Raw genomic sequence first — 22,852 nt, 5'->3', positions numbered from 1 at the left:
CCTTTTGTAGGTCAGCATGGGTGACGAGCTAGCATATTGAAACTCTCAGGGCTTTTAAAGAGAAACTTGTCATGTTTCTTTAAGTGTTGATTGATGTGAGACCAGATTTTCGTCTTGTAAAAAAGAAAATAACGCAAGTATTAAAGAAGATCATGATCATGAGTGGAGGAAGGAAGAAAACATAGGTTAGGAAAGACAAATGTGTTTAATGGCAAACACATTTGTCCAAATGAATCATTTCCATGGGCCAGAAGCCCAGTTAAACACATAAAATAGAAATCCAGAAAAACAGATTAACAAGCCAGTCATTAGTAAAGGAGGAGGAAAAAAGACAAACCCAGCTAATTCTGTACTGAACATGACAGATGAGCTCACAGCAAATAATTGGGTGACAGTCATCAAATGTGAACTAAAAGGAGGCATTAGTGGGGAAAACAGTATCATAATCTCTGGGATTTACAATGTTGGAGAGTTTGCTCATAGGAAAAAGAAAAGTTCATCAAAATAAATTAAGTTGGGCCTTCCAAAATTCATTCTGTACCACAGTGCTTGCCAAAACTTTATAGAAGGCTTGATCATTATTTTTAGAACAGTTACAACCGTGGATGTGTATATCATGCAAGATGAGGTCCTGGCTGAGATAAGCTTCACACAACTCTTGCCAACAGAATTTGTGGGTGGCTTCAAACTAACTGACTCAGAAAGACCACAGGACACAAGGACTTTTGCTTGTAAACCTTTGTCAGGGTGACCTAGTGCCAGGTAGAGGACTGAAAGGGAGTTTATCTAATGCACTGTGAACTTGAATCATGTTTGAATTTCACCTTTCTGTCTTAAGAAGAAAAGACAGTTAAGTTTTGCAGTGGCATGATTTTTTTAACTATGTAAAATCTTTTTTGTGTGACAGACTTAGAATAGAACTTGTCTTGGCACAGGGGGGAATTGGTCACCTGTTGATATTTCTTCCGCCGTGTTTTCATATGATTAGCTTGAAGACTGTGGGCTGTTTCCTATGTTAATTGATCGTCACAGCATTTAAGGTAATTTTCTTATCACCTTAAAGAAGAGTAAATGCCCGTGTCTAAGTCCCTCAGATGCATATTGAACCCAGGGACCTAGCCAAGTAGTCACTGGACACAGTAATTAAGTCTGCACTCTGCTACAAATAAAGAGCTGATGTTGAAATCATGAATGGTGTAAAATGAGTGTATGTGGCAGAGTTATACCAGTTGAGAATTTGGCTCTTCCACTAGAGGTCAGAAATATCACCAAGAGAATAGGGAATATTTAAATATTCCCTGAGCTGTTCACATAGCACGACTTAGAAGTGAGGGATACTTTGGGCATTGTTTTTACAGTTGATTGATACAATTACCGAAAAAAAATGATTTTTTGCTTTTGAGTTGGACTGATTGTGTATCAACTGTGTAGTATGTGCTTTGCTGTGAAAACTTGACTTTGACGTGGTAATATTAGATGGGAAAGATATCCTTCTGAAATAACACTCACAGCCCTTTTACCATCCTCGCACCTGAAGAGCAGGGCTCAGAAATGCTACTGGGCCAGCGCACAGTGAGCTTTGCCTGGAGTGAGTCAAGTGACTCTTGTTTCTCTGTCTCTGCCACTGGCTTGTTTTGAGACTGTAAGCAAATTGCTTTTGGTTTTTGTGTCTGTTTCTCCTTGACTTTAGCTATATGTTGTCGGTACAGTTCCAGCTCACTACGATATGGGCTGTTTTTCTGCCTTCTTATGTGGTGTATGGTATAATGGTTGTTTTTTTTTATTTATTTTACTTAGGGAGCACTAAATGCATCTGTTATATCATTACAAGTAAAAATGTCAAACAAGCAGAAAGAGAAGTCTTAGTGTAGAAGCCTGTCCTATTTCTAACCCTTCTTTCTTTCCAGTTCTTCAAGCTGTCAATAGAAAAGCCTTATCTTGAGTTGATTAGATATCAAATTTCATGACCGCTAATGTCATGTCCTTCATATGACAGCTTCTCTAGGGAAGAATGCTACCATCTAGAGGTGATATCATTACTGAGAATATAATTGATGTTAGAGCAATATTACATGTAAGTTTGTTCTGAAATATCGCTGTTGGATAAAAGGGAGTATATCTAGGAGAGAATCTAGGACCTTTCTTTTAGCTTTATTGGAAACTTAAGAAGCCAACAAATCCATATAATAGAGAAGTGCTGTATATATTGTTCTATCTCTGAACCTGCAAGCTTGCCAAAACAGCAGAATATAGGAAATTCAACTATGTAAGCCTCATTGTAGCCAGGCCTGGAATGGTCCCAGAAAGAACACCCACAGCAAGACTAAGACTAGTGACAGGTTCGAAATCCCATATATTGCAAATTATCAGGGCTAGATCTAATCAATGTGTGGCATTTATATTTAGTCTTTACAGCTCATTCACTCCATAAAAGCACAGATTTGGATGTCTAGCACTTATCCCCACACCCTCATTCAGAGATGGTATGATTTCAAGGAAATGAGCTTTATAGTGACAAAGAGCACCTAAGAGCTTAGCTCCAGCTTTCCAAGAGAAAGCTCATTGCATTTACTGTTTGCATTAAATAATGCTAGTGTGCTTCTCTCATGTTAGTCACTGCAAAAGGTTGTTGGAAGACAATTGTGGCTCCAAGGTATAAACAGTCAAAGCTGTGAAGCAGCAGAGAAAAGAGGTTATCTCCTTCTTATGGAAGAGAAATGGAAGCACAGAGACTTTAAATTACTCGTCCAAGGTAGCTGTGTTGGAATGGTGTGGTGAAAACCAGATCTTCTCCTTTATTCCACTTTGTACTCACTTCTTCCTTTTTTATGAGATACCTAATGCTAAAATCATGCTGGAATTGAAGCATAAGAGACGGAGTGGAGAGTACAATAGCACAGATTAAGTAAATAATGCTCTAGCCCTCCCAAGTCTGGGATTTCTTTGATGGAGTTACACAGAGGCTTTCAGGGACATCTGTGCAGGTCACAGAAAAGATATCTGGAAAAAAAAAAGTTATCAAACCCTCTTAAAGGTGTCAGCATAGGGTGTCTCAGAAGGGCCATCACTCACTTTCTTTGATATTTCCACAGGTGACAACTGGTGGAAGAGCAAATTACTATGTGTCATACAGACGGGAGCCTTTTGCGCAGATCAAATTGCCCAAATACTCTCTTCCTAAGGTGAGTGCACCATTTATGAACACAGATATCTAATATCTTGAATAGTACAGCCTGCCCAGTGATGAAGCACCTCAGTGGAGTTCCTCTGTGGGGAGCTTCATTTGTTGTGCTACCTGAATGATCTTTCTTAAATACGAGGTTGGGATCTGTATCTCTCACTGCTTTTGATCAGTGAGCAGTGAGAAAGAGCAGCCTCCTTTTCCGTCTGTAAAGAGCAAATGGGAATGAACAAGTACCTCAGAAAACATAGAACCAACCAAATAAAAATGCTGCTTCACTGAGATCCTTGCCTGAGCCTGTGTTACTGGCTGCAGATTGTTTCTCACATCCTTGACGGATCTGCTGTGTAACACCTTTGCCCAGTCTTGTTCTGTTCTCTGCTGAAGATTTCTCTGATGAGCCTTGCCATGACATCAGGGGTTCTGGAGAATACTTACGATGCTGAGTTCTCCTGCAGTCTCCATACAGTGAGAGGAGCACAGGATGTGTCAGCTCCACTGTCCCTACCTTATGGCTGGACATTGTCAACAAGTCATAGAGGTGTAGATGGCTCCCTAGAAGTTGTGCCTTAGTGATGCTTTGGACAAACAGAACCACTGTATGGTGCTGCTTAGGAGACAACCGGGATGGCAGTGCCTAAGATTAATGCTGACCAGCAAAGCTGAGAGAGAGGGAAACTAGTACTTCTCATACAACTGTGTGTGGCTTTCCTCACTTAGGTCTTAGCTATCTGCCAGATGAAATGCGTCAAGCTTCAGCAAGGAGGATGTGTCCCTGGTATTAGAGTAAAATTCCCTAGTGCAGTCATTGTTTAGGATTGTGCACAACAGAAGGGACCAACCTTTACAGTGCCTTGGCTGGGTACAAGTTTCTGGGTAGCCTGATGAGCAGCTCAAACTGCTCCTGCTCTTTGTAGCCACAGAATGGCTACTGAGGCTACTGTTGTATGGGACTGATAATCAGCAGTAATGGCCTTCCTCTTTACTTCTTTCCACAAGTGAAAATTATTGTGGGATAATTGTAAAATCGTTGGGCAGATTTGCATGGTGGGCTGGATATAGCTTTCTGTTTGCCTGTGGCATATCTACAGTCTAGCAGATATGGGATGCTTGCTTTAATTTGTGGCTGCAAACTTTTAATAGTTGTGAGAAATCTGTCTTGAACTCCTGGTGTTGCACCTCAACTTCTTCACATTTGGGTTGATGACAGTTCTTGTTGTATTGACACTTGTGTAGCATATATATATATATATATAAAATATTATATATATATTATATATATATATTTTTTTTTTCTTTGTGGTGTGGGATTCACAGTGTCTGACCATGCACTGACTTTTGAGAAACACTGCTGCCATTTTTCAGGAAAAAAAGCAGTACTTATGCCCCCACCTTATGAAGCACTGAAAGCTGCCCATCGTTCAAGTGGTGGAGACAAGTGGATGGAGAGAATGAGTGCCCTATGATTGTCCTGCTTTATTGACTGATGCAGTTGTAGCTTGCTGGCCCGCTGCGAGATGGTTTTGTCAGTGTCCCTGGTTTGGAACTGGTGCATAGTATAAAATCAGGGTTGCTTTTGTCATTTAAAAAAAAATATATAAACTATTTAAAGCAAAGTTTCTTGATGAAGTCTTTTAGCCATGTAAAAGAGTCTTGCTTATGTTGTCCCTAGTTAACAGAACATTTTGCTGTATGGTATTAACTATCCTGTCAGCTGTACATTAATGAATTCTGCTGGAGTTGTACATATGTGAGGCTGGCAATAGAGTAATGCAATATTTCCACTGCAACTGGTTAAAACAGATTGAAGTCATTGGGTGATTTGCTTTATTGTCACACTGCTCGACTAGGTTGGATATGTGCTTAATCTTCAAAGAATTAGAACTGTTGGGCAGGAAACCAAACATTCTGGTTTAGTCTCCTTTCATTGATGGAAATGGCAAATCTCCCACCGGCTGCACTTAGTGGGAAAACATTAGGCTCTCAAACATTTTTACTCCACATTCCATACTGATAGGCTATGTTAAGTCTCCTATCTACTCTACCCCTACTTTTCATCTAGATAACTCACATGGAAGGTTAGGTTACCTCCTAGGCAGGGTAGGAATGTTTAGCTGATTTTCTCCCAGATAATCTTACCCCAAATGAGTCTCTCTGTCCTTTGGGAGACTTCCAGAAGTAAGGTTTCTTGATGCAGAAACAGTGCAAGAAAATAATCAAGGCTCCTTGGCATCTCGGGGAGACTTTGAATAGGTAGAAAGAGATAAATAAAGCCCCACATAACTGCAGTACTTTTGCTTATAGTTGATCCAGAGTTTGTTCAACAAGGTGGCAAGGATGAAGTACTTCAATACTCATCAGTACCCCAGAAATCATTTCCAGGTCATGAACCTGCTTTAAGGAAATACTGAGGAAATGCACTGTCAAATCTCTTTGATACTAAAATTAAATGGAGAAACCTTTGCTCAACCTTCATGTCTTTGTCACAAGCAGGATTCCGGAAAAGGTTGGTGGGTAGATTATTTGATAGCCTGTATTGAACAAACTGTTAATAGAAAAGTGTCTTATTAAAAATCACTACCAGCATTAGCTCAAACTAATCTTTATGCCTCAGCTTCAAAGATATGTGAACTCACTACTTGTTTCTTGAAATGGGTCGTTTACCTGTTGGAAGTGCAGCCTCTTAGTTCAGCATGTGAATGGAAATTGTCACTGGTTTAGCCTGGTGCTACACCAGAGCTAGTGACTATGAGAAGACTCCAGGCTCCAAGGCTGTGAATCTTCCATGAGTGATAAAACTCGCTTTCAAATTTATAAATAAAAAATGAAGCTGAATGAAATTCCTTGAAGCTACCAAAAATGAAGAAAGCAAAAACCCTTTGCCCAGCTGGTGGTCATTAAAAGATAGAAATGCAGAAAAGTCACAATGGTGGTAATTTATTGGCTCGCTCTAACAGAAAATTGTTTAACGTACCTATAATTCATGCTCCATCTCCATTCTTTCATAAGTCATGGTAATTACTACATGTCCCAAAGGGTGAAGAAATATAGAGATCCTAGTAATAGGCCTTTTGTCTTCTTTTAACAGGACATGCATATTATCAGCACAGTTGAGAATCAGGTGTTTGCAGCTGTTCAAGAGTGGAACCAGAACGATACATACAACCTGTATATCTCAGACACCCGAGGGGTTTACTTCACCCTGGCCTTGGAAAATGTGAAAAGCAGTAGAGGACTGGAAGGGAATATCATCATCGACCTTTATGAGGTATGTAGTAAAGGTCACCCTACAAGAACCACCACTGCTTGCTAGTTCAAGCAAGCGTAAATCTCTTACCCCGATTCCAAGGTCCCTGTTTGTTTCGGGATTGGCCCAGAGGCATTTACTGGATTTGATGCTGAGCAGACTCCTGTGGGGGTAGATGCAGAGCATTCTGCTACTGGTGTGATATCTGGTTGTTTTCAAGTCAATGACTAGTTATGCTACGTGACATTTCCAAACAGGAAAACATTGTCTCTCTCCTTCTAATGTGGATGTGTAAAGAAGGTCTAGAAATAGGGGGTTTCCCCTTGGACAGCTAGAGATACCTACTCATAGGTAGGGAATATAAATTCCACCTTTGTAAGCATTGAGCATTTCATGAATTGTAAGCAAAAGTTTACAGGTATCATCTGCCCAGATACAACAAATGGAAAACTTCTACCCTTTGTAATCTTCTGTTCTCCTTCTTCTGCTAGGCCTTTCAGCCTTGGCCAAGAACAGTAGTAGTTGTTCCAGTTCCTGGTTTCTTCAAAGCATTCTGTTGCCTGGAAGATCTGCTGAGGCTCAGGGCTCAGCACTTTGCCAGCAAGAAACAGCAATATTAACTACTTGGTAATACTAACAGTAGTTGCAGACTGACTTGGGGAAGTTCTACTATAACACAAATAAATATGTTTCCAGTTTCATATAGAAGTCAGAACTATACATTTATTTCAGCCTGAATAATGACAATATAACAACATCATCAATTTGTTTCTAAAAATCCAGGTGGTTTGAGGCAGTGAGAGAAAACTCACAAATAACACATGGATCAATATGAAGAACAGGCTTTACATATTACTTTCATCTCCTTAAATATATTTACCTGCCTCTGAAAAAAATAAATAAATCTGTAATGTGATGAACCAGCTGAAGTAAACATGCGTTATTTCTCATTCCTGGGTAAAGTCTGTGCTCTGCAGCTGTGTATCAGTCTTTGCTGTTAAATGCCAATAGAGATTTTCATGGGATCATTCAAAGGGTAGTGTCACTCAGGGAACTTCAGAACCAGAAGGATTTTCATCCTGGCTGCTGCCTGGAAGTTCCAGATTTGCAGCAAGTTCCTTCTTTCTGTCTCACTTAGACAGCTGTGCAACAGAGACCAGATTAAACACGAAATCTGCTTGGGGACATCTTGGCAGGACCATATTCTGTTGGAATTGGTTCTGCCAACAAAAATCAAAACATTTGGAACAACTGGGTTGATTTTGACAGAATTTGGGAATGGAGGAGCATGAAGAAATCGAGTTTGCAAAACATCAATGTTTCAGTATATTCAGGATTTCTATCTTTTGTGTAAAAGAAGAAAAAGACCAAAACAAAAAGATTCCATGCTGCTTCTGGTGTACCTGCTGTTTCCTGTGTTATGGAAGTCTGCGGAGGGAGTGGGGCAGCCCACGTCCCTGGGATCATAAAGCTAATGTGCATGCTGTCCCTTCAAGGCCACAATGGGCCTGTCTGCAACCACTCAGGAAAATCTAGAATTGGGCTGTTTGCTAGGGATTTGCTCTGTGAACATCCTTGTTTTTTTCTTCTAGAGAGAGGGACTGCACAAGGTCTTTCAGTTGTGCAGGCAGCATTGTGATGTATTTGTAATGCCATTCACAGTCTTCTAAGGCTGGACTGAGATGACAATTGCTATTGCAGAGAGCGTCCACTGCTGAGAGTGCTCAGATGGGCCTTTCCTTTGGCTTGTTTTTCCGATGTATTTTTTTCATCTCTCTCCATTTTTCCTAGGTAGCAGGGATCAAAGGCATATTCCTGGCTAACAAAAAGATAGATGACCAAATCAAGACTTTCATTACCTACAACAAGGGCAGAGACTGGCGTTTGCTGCAGGCACCGGCCACCAATCTAAGAGGGGATCCTGTGGTTTGCCAGCTGGTGAGTGGCAGACCTTTCTAAAGCACAATTGACTCCTTTAGTGTCTCTTACGTTACTCTCCGGGTTGACAAAACTTCACATATGGCTGGGTAGGAGGGATTTTTGCCAGTCAGAGATTTGCAAAATCAGGTGCTCCAAAGCGGGGCGCAGTTTATGGATAAGAACTTTAGGTTGGGCTTGCGACGTAATTCAACAACATTCAGTGAACAGGCATTTTACAGTAGGTTGTAGCCCCTGTGTTTCAAAGGAGTGGTGTTCCCCTGAACTTTTACTGGTTACTTTTTCCCGTTTTTTTCTCCTGACTTGCTAGATGTTAAGCAAGTTGAGTAGATTTCCTTTAAAATCTATGAAGCTATGCAAAAAGAAAATTCTTGCCATCTTGCTTGACCTTTTTTATTGAACTTACATCAGAATATGAAAGTTACTAAGAGGAAGTGCTCTAGATCATATTGTTGGTAAAAACAAATGCAGATATGCTCTCTTGTAATGCAGCATTTCTGTTTCTCCTGCTCTCAGCTACTTTTATGTTGCTTATTCAGAAATGGAATATATGCTTCTATCTGCAACAGTGTTAAAAGGAGAGGGGTCATTGTCAGAAGGATCAGAGCATCTGTCTGCAATCACCAAGGATTCCTCTGTTACTTGACTTACTGTGTATTGAAACTTCTGTCTTTTGTTTGTTTCCTGTCAACAGCCCTTTTGCTCATTGCACTTACACCTGCAGCTCTCAGAGAATCCGTATACTTCAGGAAGCATTTCCAGCAAGGAGACAGCCCCTGGGCTGCTGGTGGCAACAGGTAAGAACCTAAGTGCTTCTCAGCACTCACCCATGCTTCACCTGGAGCCTGAGTGTGTATAAAATGTTTTCTGTTAGTGTAAAAGTCTTCAGCTTTTTTTCACCAAGTGCTAAGCTAATTAACTCTCATGTGTTATGGACTAGGAGAAGGCATGTGGTCTCTTACTTCAAAAAAGATTATGTCTGCCAGGTATTTGTTGCTATGCTATAACCCATCTGCAGGTCTGAGCCCAAATGTGCATGGGATCATTACCAACAGGCATTATTAACTCCTCTCTCTTGACATCATTACAACCACTGATGTAGGTCTACCAATTTGCTGGAGTTAGCATGAATAAGAATAAGGACTGTATTTATGGCTATGCTCCCAGGCAGTATCGCTATGTTCCACCTTTTGAGCAACAGAGTTTTAACAAAGCCTGTTGGGTAAAGCCTGGACTTCATGAATGCCTGTCTTGTGCATGGTACCTACTTTCTACACTGTGTTGCTCCAAGACTGGCAGCACTTCATCATGACTGCATGGGTCATTGGTGCTGTGGGACATTCTGCAAAATGGTGTTTTGGCAGGTTGCAATGTTTTCATGACAACCTGCTACAATACTGGCATGGTGGCAGTGGATGACCCGCTGCAATTAATCTGACAACCGTCAGAGACGTTTTTGTCCTCCATTGCCTGCACACAGCATGCAACCTAATCAGGATGGATAGAGCTACCACCCGTGCTCAGAGCTTCCACAGCTCTGTGGGAGCTGCAGGGACAACAAAGTGCTTTCTGAGTGGCCGGTGCTATTGAAAGCTGGTCTCTGAAGCAGGGGGTGCCTTTTCACAGAGAGGCTCCTACATACGTTCAAATACGTTCAAGTAGCTTAGCCATTCTTTCCAAGGCTCATTTTAACTCTAGTTCTCTCTGACAGTTTAATTCTTAATTCTTTAATTCAAGTGGCTTGCAATTGTGTCATGTTAGCATACTGCCTTTATGAATTTGCACTGTTTCTTCCAGCCGTTTCCATTCTCATGTTCTTCTGTACTTCCGTGTGTCTTCCTGACTAAGCCAGAACCTGAAACACAGGTTCCCTTCATGACATTTATAGCTCAACAAGGGAAACACTGTGTGATTTCCAGTTCACTGATCCAGGCCAAACAGGGCGAGATAATTTGGTTTAAACCTACAGATCTTCTTATGCTTATCCAAGTGGAGTCATCACTCCTTGCAGGTCACACTTGCTAGATGGATGTGTAGGAGCAAGCCCTAGCCACGATGCTGTGATTGCAGAGACTTTTTTTCTTTAACCTTTTAGGAAGCAGAGGCAGCAGGACAGTGAGATTCTAGGCATTGATCTAAATTGTTAGTAAATTAGGTTCTTTTCAAGCTGCCAGTGCATGGGATGAATGCTTTCCCAGTCTAACAATTAACCTTTAAGAGGCAGAATATCATTTCTGCCTTATTGCTTCGTACAATAAAAAGCTTAACCTGTTGTGAATATACACATCTGTTTCCACTAACCAGTTTCACAACAACAGGAGTGTCTCACCATGTTGGCAAATGTGTTCCAGGATAAACATTGCAACTTATTCTCACAGGCATGGGCTGCTCAAAACCTCTGCTGAGCAATCTTGCGCTTTGATTTACAGTGGTGCATTTCCAGCAATGAAGTGAAACTCAGACTCAATAGGAGGGCAGAGGTTAGATTCTTGCTAATGGAAGAATTATATTTTAATATCAAAATCCTCTTCACTTGCTTGGGAGTTAGTATATTTGGTGTGGGTTTGAATCCTTATAGCTGAACGAAGCTTAGATGGAAAGAATGAAGAAAATCTCGGAACAGCTTTACACAGAAAAACAGGCAGGATTTCCTCGTACCTTCCTCTAAAACAGTTTTGTTATTCTTGCTGGTGTGAGGGAAGGAAGATTAGGTAGGTGGACGGTGTGGTGTTTCTATATCCTGAACACTGATGGAGAAGTCTTTATCGAGCTGTCCTGTCTCCCTGAGCCAGATGTTTTATTTTTGGAAAAAGAGTTGTCACAACAATGTGCCTAGTTCTATTCCATAATGCTGACAGGAGTGTGTCAACTTCCATCTGGGTTTTAATTTCTCATTTTCCAGCATTAAATGTCAGAAATTCAATTAACATTTTCATTGGGGTGTTTTTATTATGCTCTTGTTGATGCTACAGATGTGTAAGAGTGTCACCTCTCCCTTTGCTTTTTTTTGAAGAAAAAATATTAGTTCTCCCTCCTTCCGTGGAAATTACACCTGTTTTAAAAACAATTTTACTCGGAAGGTGTAAGAGTGGCTCACTGTGTAAAAAATGGACTTGGAATAAGGAAATCACAGGCTCAGCAGCAATATAGTGGTTGTGGGCCATTATCACTGGGAGATCTTCTGATAGAGTATGTCAGTGCTACCTCTGCCTGCTTCCTATGGGACAGACTTTCCTACCACCAGAATCCCGCCTAGCATTGATTGAAGGTATTGTTGACAGATCAGCAGGAAAAACAGGTAGCTTTTCCCTAAGCCATTGGGTGCTTTGGGAAGTAGGGAAGTCAGAGTTAATTAGCTTAGGACAGACCTATACTGTTCAGTGAACCTGGTGCTTGTAGGCATTTTAGCTTTGGAAACAGAAGCAAGATGCTGACCTCGGGGTAACTTGGGGAGTAAGCTAAAAAGGTCTGCTCAAAACACGGGCAAGTTTTTCAGGTATAGGACATTGCTCTTCTACTATTATATGCTCAGAGGTTCTAGAGATCTGGTGATTTAGTAGAAATTCATAATTACGTGATTAAGATGTATCACTTGTTCTGTCTGCTGTCTCAGATGAGGGACCTTTGATAGCTGTTTCAAGCTCAGAGGTGGTGTCCCCAAATGGTGTTCTGCTGTGCTGTTTGTATATACAGTTCAGGCTGATGTATGACCTTTGCACTGCTTTGATGTGTGGCGCATCCATTTCCTAACACATGGTGAAGGCAGAGTAGCTCACTCCAAAGGGCTGTAAGTTGAGGCTCACAATTTGTTAGGTCAATGAGAACAATCGATATTGTCTAGAATAATGCTCAATATGGTCTCTACCTCTCTGTTAAGTCATTTGACCCAGCTTAATTGTCTGCACTGCTTCTGTCCCCAGGTGAGTTTCAGACCTGAACAAACAAGATTCCTTTAAAGACAGCTAATATTTCATTACATCACAGTCCTCATTAATTCCAAAACATTAGTAGACTCAGGAAGAAGCTTTGCTTGTTTGACTGCAGGTTCTGAGATCAGTTAAGTTTTTGAGCATTTTGACAGAATTTCAAATAGACTTTCTAGCCCCCTAATCATGAGCTTCAGTGGTGCCTTGGTTTCACCTTTAAACTGGGTTTGTGCGAGTAACTTGCTTTTGGATGTTCTCCTTTACATGAAAAGAAGAGACAGAGGTAATTACTCATGACAAAGACTGGCAGATCACAGAGATCCAACTTGCCAGCCAGAGCATGACAACTGGAAGTTCAGAGAAAGACGTGTGTGCAACGGAATATCTAGTGGCTTGGGACCGTGGCCACTATTCTGCTCCAGTTTTGATGATTTGTGTGTGCACTAAATGGATATATGGTTTCATATACAGTTTTTCAAATGTGTAGGTCTAGAATAAGCCTGCCTTTAGTGGGTTGCAATTATGAGCAATGCAGTCTGTTGGGAAAGTAAGCTGGTAATTCTGTTTCTCACCAGTGTCGATTTTCAAATTGATACTGGTTTCATGTTTGCATTACTCTTGTAACTGAATCTTGGCACCTAACTGTGGTGTTGTTTTTAGGTAAGAATAGAATAAAGAACAGCAGAAAAGCACTGGTCAGACCAAGTACTTTTGGTTTCCTGGAAAAAGTTCTGTATTCACACAAGAACTTTTGCCCCTTACTTTTGTTGCAGGTAATATTGGCTCTGAGCTTTCCTACACTGATGTTGGCATGTTCATCTCTTCTGACGGTGGGAATTCCTGGAGACAGGTATGTTTTGCAGAGAGAAGGAAAGCATGGAGCATTTTACTATTATTCCTTCTCTTAGCCTTCCTTTTCCAGTGGAGTAGAGCATTCATGCAGTACTTGTGCTTGCAGATCTTCGAGGAGGAATACAACGTGTGGTTTCTGGACTGGGGAGGGGCACTAGTGGCTCTGAAACAAACGTCAGTGCCCATCAGGCACTTGTGGTAAGGAAACTTATTACTTTGATAAGCTTTCCTGATGCGGGTAAGCTGACAGCGGTGCTAATGTCTTGTGTCAGCTGGTCAACATCTAGTGTCTACACTCTAAATGAGCAATTGAGATCATTCTTATCTGCATTTTACCTTTTCTTTGTTTCTAATGATTAACACAGTGATTATTGCACCATTATAAAAATATAATGGCTATATACATAGTTACATTTATTAATATTTTTTTTTTGCACTAGTAATGTACTACAATGCTTCAGGTGGGGTTTTCTTCTGCTAACAGATACATATATACTGAGTAAGAAGCAGTCTGTGCTTCAGGTATTTCTGAGAAGAGTTGTTCCTCACTTCTGCTTTTTGCTTGCAGTAGCATTAATCTGGTAAGACAGATAAATGGAGGGAGAGGAGAGGGCAATAAATGCTGATAAGGATGGTGGAGTTATGTTGCTAAACGTTACTGTCTTCTAAAGGATTCCAGGTTTGTTTTATGATAAGTGATTTTGTTGCAGTCATGTTATATGAACAGCCATACAGAGTCAAGGCCAGGGTTCAGTTTAGGCTGCAATCCTCTTGTCAACAGCCTCCTGTAATTGGGACATACAGGAAAGTAGTAACAAGACAGACCCATAATGATGCTCCAGCTACTTTCTGCTTAGGATCTTTCTGCCTGTAGTTAGAGTGTGTTTTTGTGTGACTTAGAAACATTTGCCTGTGCTAGGTAACTTGGTAGTCATGACCATACCTGAAGTTCCCACAGGAAAGAGGACACCAAGAGGACCATGCCCAAGTCTTTAAACCAAGCCAAGTATGATCCAAGGCAGGAGAGGTGTGTGTTAGCCAAGGGTAGGAGTCACCAGCAGTAGGTGCATCAGACTGTGGCAAGTTGAGCTCTGGAAGAGTGAAAGGTGAGCCAGTTTTTGAAAGAGCTGTAAGTCATGTATTAACCATTTATGGCTATATTCTTTAACACAGGTGTAACTGTTTTAATTGTGTCTTTCCTTGTGGAGGCTCTTTGGACCTAACAATACGCTATATCCAAGTGCATGTACTTAGATTTCAGGAAAGATTTGGTCACGGGTTGACTTTCCATAGGAGCTGAGAACCCAGTTCACCTTTGTCTGCTTTGGAAAGGTTTCTTTCAGATATTCTCCCTTTCCACCAAATCTCATGAAATTGCATGTGCAGTACTACGAGTGCCCCACCCACTCCATTAAATGAGGAGTGATTTAGAGCTGTTATCAATAAGCTCCAACAGGTTTCTTCCAAAATTGTACCCTTAGGGGCTTTGGAATTTGCTTCATATTGTCTCAGTAGGCACCTGTTTTATGGGCAGGAGTGGAATAGATTAAAGGGTACGTGTATATCTATTAGTTCTCAGGCAGAGACATTGTACAATAAGTTTCATCCTGGAGAAAAGAGGGTGGATAATTGAAAAGCTGAGAGAACTTTAGCTAACCTAATGAAGCATGCTGTTCCCCAGAAATTGAAATGCTGTTTAGATAGATAAGCATGCAAGCAGAACAGCATACAAATGCACAGGTGTACAGGAAGATACATACATTTAAATAAATAGATTTGGGGCAGATAAGCTTTTTGTATGCTGTTGTTCTTCCAGCTTTCTGTCTTTGGTCTGTAGTCAGCTTCCTTTTCTGGCAGATGTGTGTTGTGAATCGGGTGAAGGTTTCCCTAGGCACTACTACTAGAGGCAGATATTTAGGAAATGGTGCGTGCAAACCTTGGATTTTCCCATTAGAGAGCTCAGGTAATTGTAATCCATTGTTTGTAATACATATTGCACTGACTTCCTAGTCCTTAGGTGTCATCTCTCTGTCCCTGATGCTACCTACTTGGAGTGGGGAGGGTTCAGTTTCCAACAGGACCCCCTTGGGCAAATTCAGCTGCTCAGGTGCATGTGTACATGCATGAACACACACATGCACACACTCCCAAGCTTTCCTCGCCTGGAAAATAAGTCAAAGTTCTCTTTTACGCTCACTTTAAAATGAGAAGTATTTCCTGATGTTTAGAGAACAAGTTTATGCCATGATTGTCTCTCTGGTAATGTCCTTTTGGGTTATATCAGCTTTTACAGCCCAGGCACCTCACAGAATTAGAGAGAACTCTTAAACGACCCTGCTGGGAGAGGATTAAGTAATTCCAGAGCCAAGAAACCTTTGTGCTTCTCTGTTTGTTCTTCCTTCAGTGGTAGAACTTGGAGCTGAAATTCTGGGCAGAAATTATGTGAGAGCACTTGTGTGGAGTCTGCGGGCAGAGAGAAACTTCATCACTTAGAATGGTTGGTGGGCAGCAGCTCTGGGAGCTTGATGCGGACTCTCAGGCTGACAGTGCAGAGGTTACGTGTCTTTCCTGCTATAATGGCAGCTGGGTCTGCATACCCTCCTCTGCCTGTTCCCTGCACCCTTGGACACAGTCTGTCAGGGTGACGAGGGCTGGTGGCTCCCTGGGGGCTGGGAAGCCAGGAGACAAGGGGACAGCAGGGCAAGACCTCACAGCGGGGGCCTGTCGCACTGCCCCAGCCAGGGAGCAAGGCAGCCCTGGCCCAGGGCACCGGGCACGTTTGTGGGGACAGGGATGATTGTAGATAAGGGCAGATGATCAAAAACTACTGAATTACCCTGGCTTGTCACTGACAATGTGAACACTCTTAGCCTCTAAGAAGGGAAATGCTTTAGTTTTAACCAGTGCATAGTTTTTCTTTACAACTGTAAAAGGCAAAGCACACCAGACTAGTCACTGACTGTGGCTCGGTTTGGCCTCCTTCCTCCACCTTACTGTAAAACAGAAGCAGCTGCTGAGATGGATGGCAAACAAGTATTAATGGGGATAGAAAGATTGTAGCTAATGCCATATGGCATTGATACGCACATAGTTTGAAACTTCCTATGGTGTTGACAGAAATTTTCTTGCATTCAGAGCAGGGTTGCTTATGCTCTGAGCACTGCTTCATGCCAGGTGCTCTTTTGATCCAGAAACAGGACTTGGCAATGCCCCTTCATCCCTTGAGGTCTGATGTACAGCTGGATCAAGTATATCCATGTCCTTATTGCAGGTGTTTGTAGTTTCTAAGGTTTTGATCTTTCAAAATACACTAAGAATATGAATTAGTGGGTTAGGAGATGGCAAAGATTGGTGCCTGTCTGTAAATCTAGCAGCTGGATCTTGCAAACCTTAGCCAACATTTAATTGCTGCAGTTGCTCTGGAGTAAGTCTTTTTTATATGTATAAATCTTGTCTGCTTTTATCCCAGGGTGAGTTTTGATGAGGGAAGATCTTGGAGTAAATACAGTTTCACATCAACACCGCTTTTTGTGGATGGATCCCTTGTAGATTCTGGCATAGAGACCCAGATAATGACGTAAGTATATCAGCTCTTAACTTTCTTAAAATGTGGTGGTAGAAGGAGTGCATGGAGATCCCCCAGTGCATGGTGGGCCTCTTGCATTGCAGTGTAGCATTGTGTGTCTACACATGCAGGGTTGTATGAATGCATGGTGGTATTCTGTGTTTTATGCTGATGGTCACAGACCCAGATGGAGTGTCCGTGCAAACAGGTGATGCAGCGAAACTCTTCCCAGTAGTAGCAGGGGGCTATAACAAGGAGAGATGATCCCAAGATCTGACTTGTGAGTTTAGATGGGATTGTAGGACAAGCTGCTGCTCCAGGGGATGATATAGCCCTGGTCAGGCTACAGAGGAGTAGTGGTATCATCACCCCTAGATGTTTTCAAGCCTTGCTAGATGAAGATGTGTCTGCCCTGATGTGTAGGTGGTGACAGTCTCTCTTGGAATAGGAGGTTGGAATAATTAAGTCCAGAGGTTCCTTCTTGCAAAGACATTGTGTTCCTTGGAGCTGATGGCCCAGGGACTGCAGTGCTCTTCAGAGGCCAGCGACCTGTTTGGTTGCACCTAATGTCAGTTTTGTGCTTGCTCCAGTTGTGCTGCTTGAGTGTCTTTTGATATTGCTGCTGAGTATGAATATTCCTCAACCTCATTGCTTGCTATCTGCATTGTGTGTTGTACATCTGTTCTTAGCTCAAGCTAAAGGTGTTCTCAGTGTGCATATGCAGAGTTGAGCTCAGAACAACTGAGGTGTAGTGTGCTATGATCTACCCATACAGTGGAAAGAAGAGCCTGAGCTGACACTGAAGCCGCCTCCTAAGAGTGATGTAACACCGGGTAAGGGTGATGGAACTGGTGAAATAATCCTTGCCCAAGAGCAGGCCAGGATCTGAGTTTAACAGTGAAGGGAGAGAGGAAACTTTTCAAAGGAATCTCAAAAAGTCATCTGACTTCTTGAGCAAAGCAGATCTGAGCATTCTGCTCTGGGACTCCAAACAAAGTAGAGACTAGATGCCTTGCCTTTGTTGCTTGCAGAGTTACCTTCTTACCTGTGTTTTCTACGGGCTGGCTGGATCCTTTCTGAAAAGGATCAGAAAGCAAGCTGGCTAAGACACTGTCCTTAGACTGGGGCACATCTGCAAAGTCTATCTGCCGTGTTGTGAAGAAGGTTAATCACATCAGACATTGATACATGTCTGATGTTGCATTGTTCCTACCCTAACTAAGGGGTGAGAAATGTAGAGTAATTTTCATCTTATAATAGGTTTGCTTCTCCTGCTTTCTGCACCTTACACTGTGAAGTGCTCCAGATTTTCACTAGTTGCAAGAGGAAGGAGAATCAGGCCCAGTATGCTTTCTTCTAGGTTTCAGTCCATCTGCTTGCTTATGTGGCAGGAAATGCGTAGGTGCTTCGCATTGCTGGTGTCACAGGTAGTGACAGACTGAAAGGAGACGGCTGTGTATGCTTGTCATCAGTTTCTTAAGGAATCCTGGATCAGATAACAGTTGTGTCTGGGGCATTTCTGCTAGTGATTTGAATTTATTCCAACTGGGTTGTGTGATTTGTGTTGGTTTGCATTTCAAAAATCTGACACATCAGCCTTAAACAAGCAGAAGTAACTACGTGGTGAGGAGTGGTCTGTACCTGCAGTTGAATAGTTTCTTACATGGGAGCTTGGAGGCTCACCTTAGCTGCAAGAAAAGGACTGGGGGAAATCCTCTTCTGGTAAAGGGTCATTAGAGCTGGCTTTATTTAGTTATTTATTATTTGTTTGTTTGTTTTATTTTTTATTTTTTGCCATCTGTGCCAAGACAGATGAAGTGTCTTAGTGCTGTAGTCTTGGACAGCCAGAGGATCAGGAAGCTGTAGCTAACTCCTGTATAGGCTGTCTATATCTTCTGTGCTGACCTGTCCTAGGAAGGCCAGGGTGAGTAATTATGGAGCTACACCCTTAAGGGACTTGGAGTTTGTTTCCCGAACAGTGCACAACGCAGCAAGGCAGCACAAATTTCCAAGGCAGCACAATGCAGCCTCCATGTTTGTGTCCCAGATAATTGTTCAGATTCTTATTAGAGTAGACGTTGCATCAATTTTGGTAGAGGTGTTAGTTTTTCCTTTTGTCTAAAACCATGCCTTGGTGTCAGCTTTTTCTTCACGAAAGTGGAGGACTTGTTTGCATAGAAGAATATATCTGTGCATCTGCTGCTTTGCAATCGGCAAATATTGCACCTGTTTTTTTCAAGAACAAAGTACAACAGTGTGATATACTTGTGAGCCTTTTCACAAGACTGCTGTGAACATCTTTTTGGGAATATACATACCAGTCCCTGACTAAGGATTAGAATCTGCATTCTGTCCACTCTACACATTTTTCTCCAAATGCAGCAATAATGTTTCACTTCCTGTGCTTGTTAACGTGGTGGTTTTCAATGACATTCTTTGTGCAGTGCTGGATGTGTCACTTTCCAACCCCCAACATACACAGCAGGATCTGAACTCAAATCTGCACATCAGCACCTTCACTGAAATCAGTGAAGCTAATCAGTTTCAAGTAGCTATGGATTCAACCCGTTTACTTTATAAATCAGTGTAGTTTTATTTTGAAGCGTAAGATGTATTTTAAATCTAAGGTTACTGTTATTGTATTTCCATAGTCTTCTGACAGGGATTGTAGAATGAAGGTTATCTTGCTAAATCAGCTTTCTTGACAGCCAACATGTTTTTTCTTGAAATCTTTGCAGGCATTTTATTATTACTGTTATTATTAGTAGTCATCATTAGAATTTTTAAAACTATTCCTAAGAGTCTGTAAAAGCTATAAAAAGAAATTTCACATGATATTTAAGGTAAATATTTAGAGAAATTCCCATTCACAGTGTTAAGGGAACTGAATTAGGAAACAGCCCATTTATAAAGTGTGACTGAAAACCACTTCTATACACATCACTTAGGTATTTCTCACAATGAAAATTTTAGCTAACCGATATATAAGGGCAATGTAGGATCATACTGAGCTTGTGGTAGCTTTGTCTGAGAAGAGATTAATGCCTTTTTGTTGCTACTGGTCATCCTCTAAGCCGGAATAACATTTTGGTGGTTGGAGTTATGTAGAATTTGTGTTTGTGGGTAGAAATTGCAATGATTTCAAGAAGCTAATGGGAGCAGCACAATGCTTTGTGATCAGCATCCTCCAGCTGAGGATGGAGTAGTTGAGAACTCTTAAGGTAGAAGCAGGACATAGAAAGAGAGGGGCCAAGACTGCGCTAATATTTGAGTTAGGGAAAATTTCTGCCATTGATTTGCACCAAAGTGGTCTGTGTTCAACTACTACTGAAAAATAATGTCCTGAGAGGGATGTGTATTAAATAGTCATTATAGCCCGACTGTTATTACCATATTGCATTATTAACAATGTTATCATAATACTATTTTATTAAAATCAGTATATCAGTAGAATGACTGTTATTCCCAGCTTTCATTTCATGGCACATCCTGTGAGTGGGCTGTCTGGGTTGTAGGAAGCTGCCACAGTTTTAGCACAGAATTTCCTATCACTTCATGGCTGTTAGGTGAGCGGTTGCAGTAATTGTACTGTAGGAGCATACTAGGCTTTGGGATCCTGTGCTTCATGTTGTGTATATTTGTCTTAAAACAGTCTTAAAGAACTGAACAGTATGCTAAAATCTGCAGATTTGTGTGCATTATATGATTCTGAATATATAATATAGTTTGGAGTAGTGGGATTTGGAATTGCTTTTAGTGGGGGAATTTACAAGATAGATTGCAGAGGTCTGTTGCAATCTGAATTGTTTTATGATTTTATTTTTCATTTTATATGGCTGTAAGGGTGCAAGAATGAATTTCTTCACAAACATAGCTGTGTGGGCTCCACCTCAGGATGTAGATTTGTGACACACGGGGAAGTACCGTGAGACTAAGTGAGCTGAGCTCCAAGCCTAACTTGGAATTACTGACTAAGCAAGGTGAATCTACTCTCCTTTCTTCATTCCTGGTTGATCATCTGCTCCTGTGGTTCCTTTCACAGTTATTTTGACACCCATCTCATCTGACAAGACGGTCAGTTCAGCTCCCTTAGTGTCACAGCACTTCAGCAGGTGTGTGCTAAAGCACATTGCAGTGTTTGGCACAACTGTACAAAACAAAGGGTCTTTTAGGAAAATAAATGGATAAGGCTGAAGGGTTTGGCACATTCTTAGGTGACCCAATGAGTGACTAGTAAGCACTAGTCTTTTTTAAATGTACAGTGTTCTAACTTATTTGCTGCAGCCCTTGCTGGTGACTGGTATGTCTTTTAATGATTTTGTTTTCATGGGTTGGGTCTAACATTTCTGTGTTGACAAGTCATAGGTGCAGGATGTTACTTGCCTGAGGTAGTCCACTAGTGAAAAGGAATCCAGTTGTATTCCCCTTCTAGTGGATTGTAATATCCAAACAGAAACAGTATTTTCTCAATAGTTGCTAATCTATACCATTCAAATCAGAGACAAGATATTTTTGTGGGGCCGGAGAAGGTCTTTATGTTGTTCCAGCTCTTACTCATAGTTATTATCCCTGCCACTTCATCTACTGAGCTAAGCATCTCTACAAACCTATGTAAACAGAAATAACCTTTTTGCTTCATGGTCCTGCAAGGTTTTGCTATCATTCTAGTAGACTCATTATACATGTGTGTGTGCAGACACTCATATATGGATGGGGACCATTAAGTTTGTCTCTGGTGATCAATATATATTTATGTAGAGACACCCATGTGTGTGTATATAAATAAGTGTTAATATGAACATATACTTAATGATCCATATATATATATCTGTGTATGCATCATTGAGTATTAACATTTTCATTTAGAGGATTTAATACAAACTGGTCTGCCAACATAGCTGTGACTGCTTCCCTTGGCTATGCATACATTAGAAAAAATTCTTGGTTGTAAATTAATAGGTTATGAGCCCTGGCCCTTTCCAACACCTTCTCATTTACATGGCCATACAGCTTTACAAGAGGTGAAGTGGGAGCACTTTTTTTTTCCAGGAGGTCCGTATAATTACTGGCAACGCATCACTGGGTGGCAGAAGAGTGGGGCAGAATGACTAAGCAGTTATGAAACATTGGAGGTGAGCTGGAGGCCGGGAGACTCTTGAGGTGAGAAAGAGGGCATGAAGAGCACAGACAACACTGAATCAGGCCAGAGGTAACTCTAGCTCTGTTCCCTGATCCAACAGTGGCAAGCAGATGATGCTAAAAGTATTTAAAAAAAAAAAAAGTTTCCCTTTTACACTTTACTAGTTTATAGAGATTTGTAAATAAGGCACTTTCTTGATCAGACATAGCATCCTATGCATAGTATTCTATGCCTGACTTTCATGATTTTATTCTATTTTTTTGATGATTTTTTCCCTAAATTCCTTTAAAAGTTTAACAGTCGCATCGTGGCCAGGAATTGCATGAGTTAACTCTTATTCTGAAGAACTGACTGATTTGTGGAAGACATCAGCAAAGTATGTACAGGCATGAAGGCAATGCGGACAGATTCTGATTAGCACTCAGCCCAGGTGCAGCAGATTGAGTATGAGAAAGGGGCAGTAGCTTCCAGGTCCAAGCTCCCACTGAGTTCAAAATTACATGGGAGTCAAGAGTCATTTTCCTGTCACTTTCTGATAAGGTGATTATCATCTTTCCTCTTTAAGCAAAGTAACATTCATTGCCTTCCTCTCTAGTCTTGCTGTCACATTTAAAAGCTGATATAGGAAAGAAAATTACAAGCTGACACAATGTCCTTGAAAGATCCTGCCCCTTTGTTTAGGGGTAGGAAGTTGTGGATCTGCCACCTCTGTGTGGTTGTACTGAGGGAAGTAAGGTGAAAACAGAGACGTGGTAGAAAATAGTGCCTTTGCTGGGATGTGGGCAGAGGAGATGACTTTCCCCTTGCTGGGCCAGGATTCACCCTCCAGAGTTGGCACCCTGTTAGAGCTGCCACCCCTGCTAGCAATCTCGGCAAATGAGAGAAGAGGTGAGTGGCTGGCAGAAACACCAAGACGTCATTCTTTCTAGACGTAATTGAGGTTCTTCTCTAATATGCATAAAGAAAAAAACATAGACATGGCGTTACTCAATTCCTGTGGCCC

At 41.4% G+C, this 22,852-nt stretch overlaps 1 protein-coding gene across 4 annotated transcripts in view; it reads left to right on the top strand.

The window, feature by feature from the left end:
* The window catches only part of SORCS3 (sortilin related VPS10 domain containing receptor 3), a 307,083-nt gene that overhangs the window by 234,267 nt on the left and 49,964 nt on the right, over positions 1-22,852 (top strand). For all 4 annotated transcript variants that reach the window (XM_013174527.3, XM_067000505.1, XM_067000506.1 and 1 more), the window contains exons 8-14: positions 3,093-3,182; positions 6,270-6,449; positions 8,220-8,366; positions 9,061-9,163; positions 13,066-13,142; positions 13,251-13,342; positions 16,614-16,721. In XM_013174527.3, coding sequence (XP_013029981.2) covers positions 3,093-3,182; positions 6,270-6,449; positions 8,220-8,366; positions 9,061-9,163; positions 13,066-13,142; positions 13,251-13,342; positions 16,614-16,721 — 797 coding nt within the window. The remainder of the gene's footprint in view (positions 1-3,092; positions 3,183-6,269; positions 6,450-8,219; positions 8,367-9,060; positions 9,164-13,065; positions 13,143-13,250; positions 13,343-16,613; positions 16,722-22,852) is intronic.

Source organism: Anser cygnoides, chromosome 7 (genome assembly GCF_040182565.1).
Source record: "Anser cygnoides isolate HZ-2024a breed goose chromosome 7, Taihu_goose_T2T_genome, whole genome shotgun sequence".
NCBI lineage: Eukaryota > Metazoa > Chordata > Aves > Anseriformes > Anatidae > Anser > Anser cygnoides.
The sequence above is the reverse complement of the archived record's forward strand: the minus strand, read 5'-3'. Positions and strand labels throughout refer to the sequence as shown.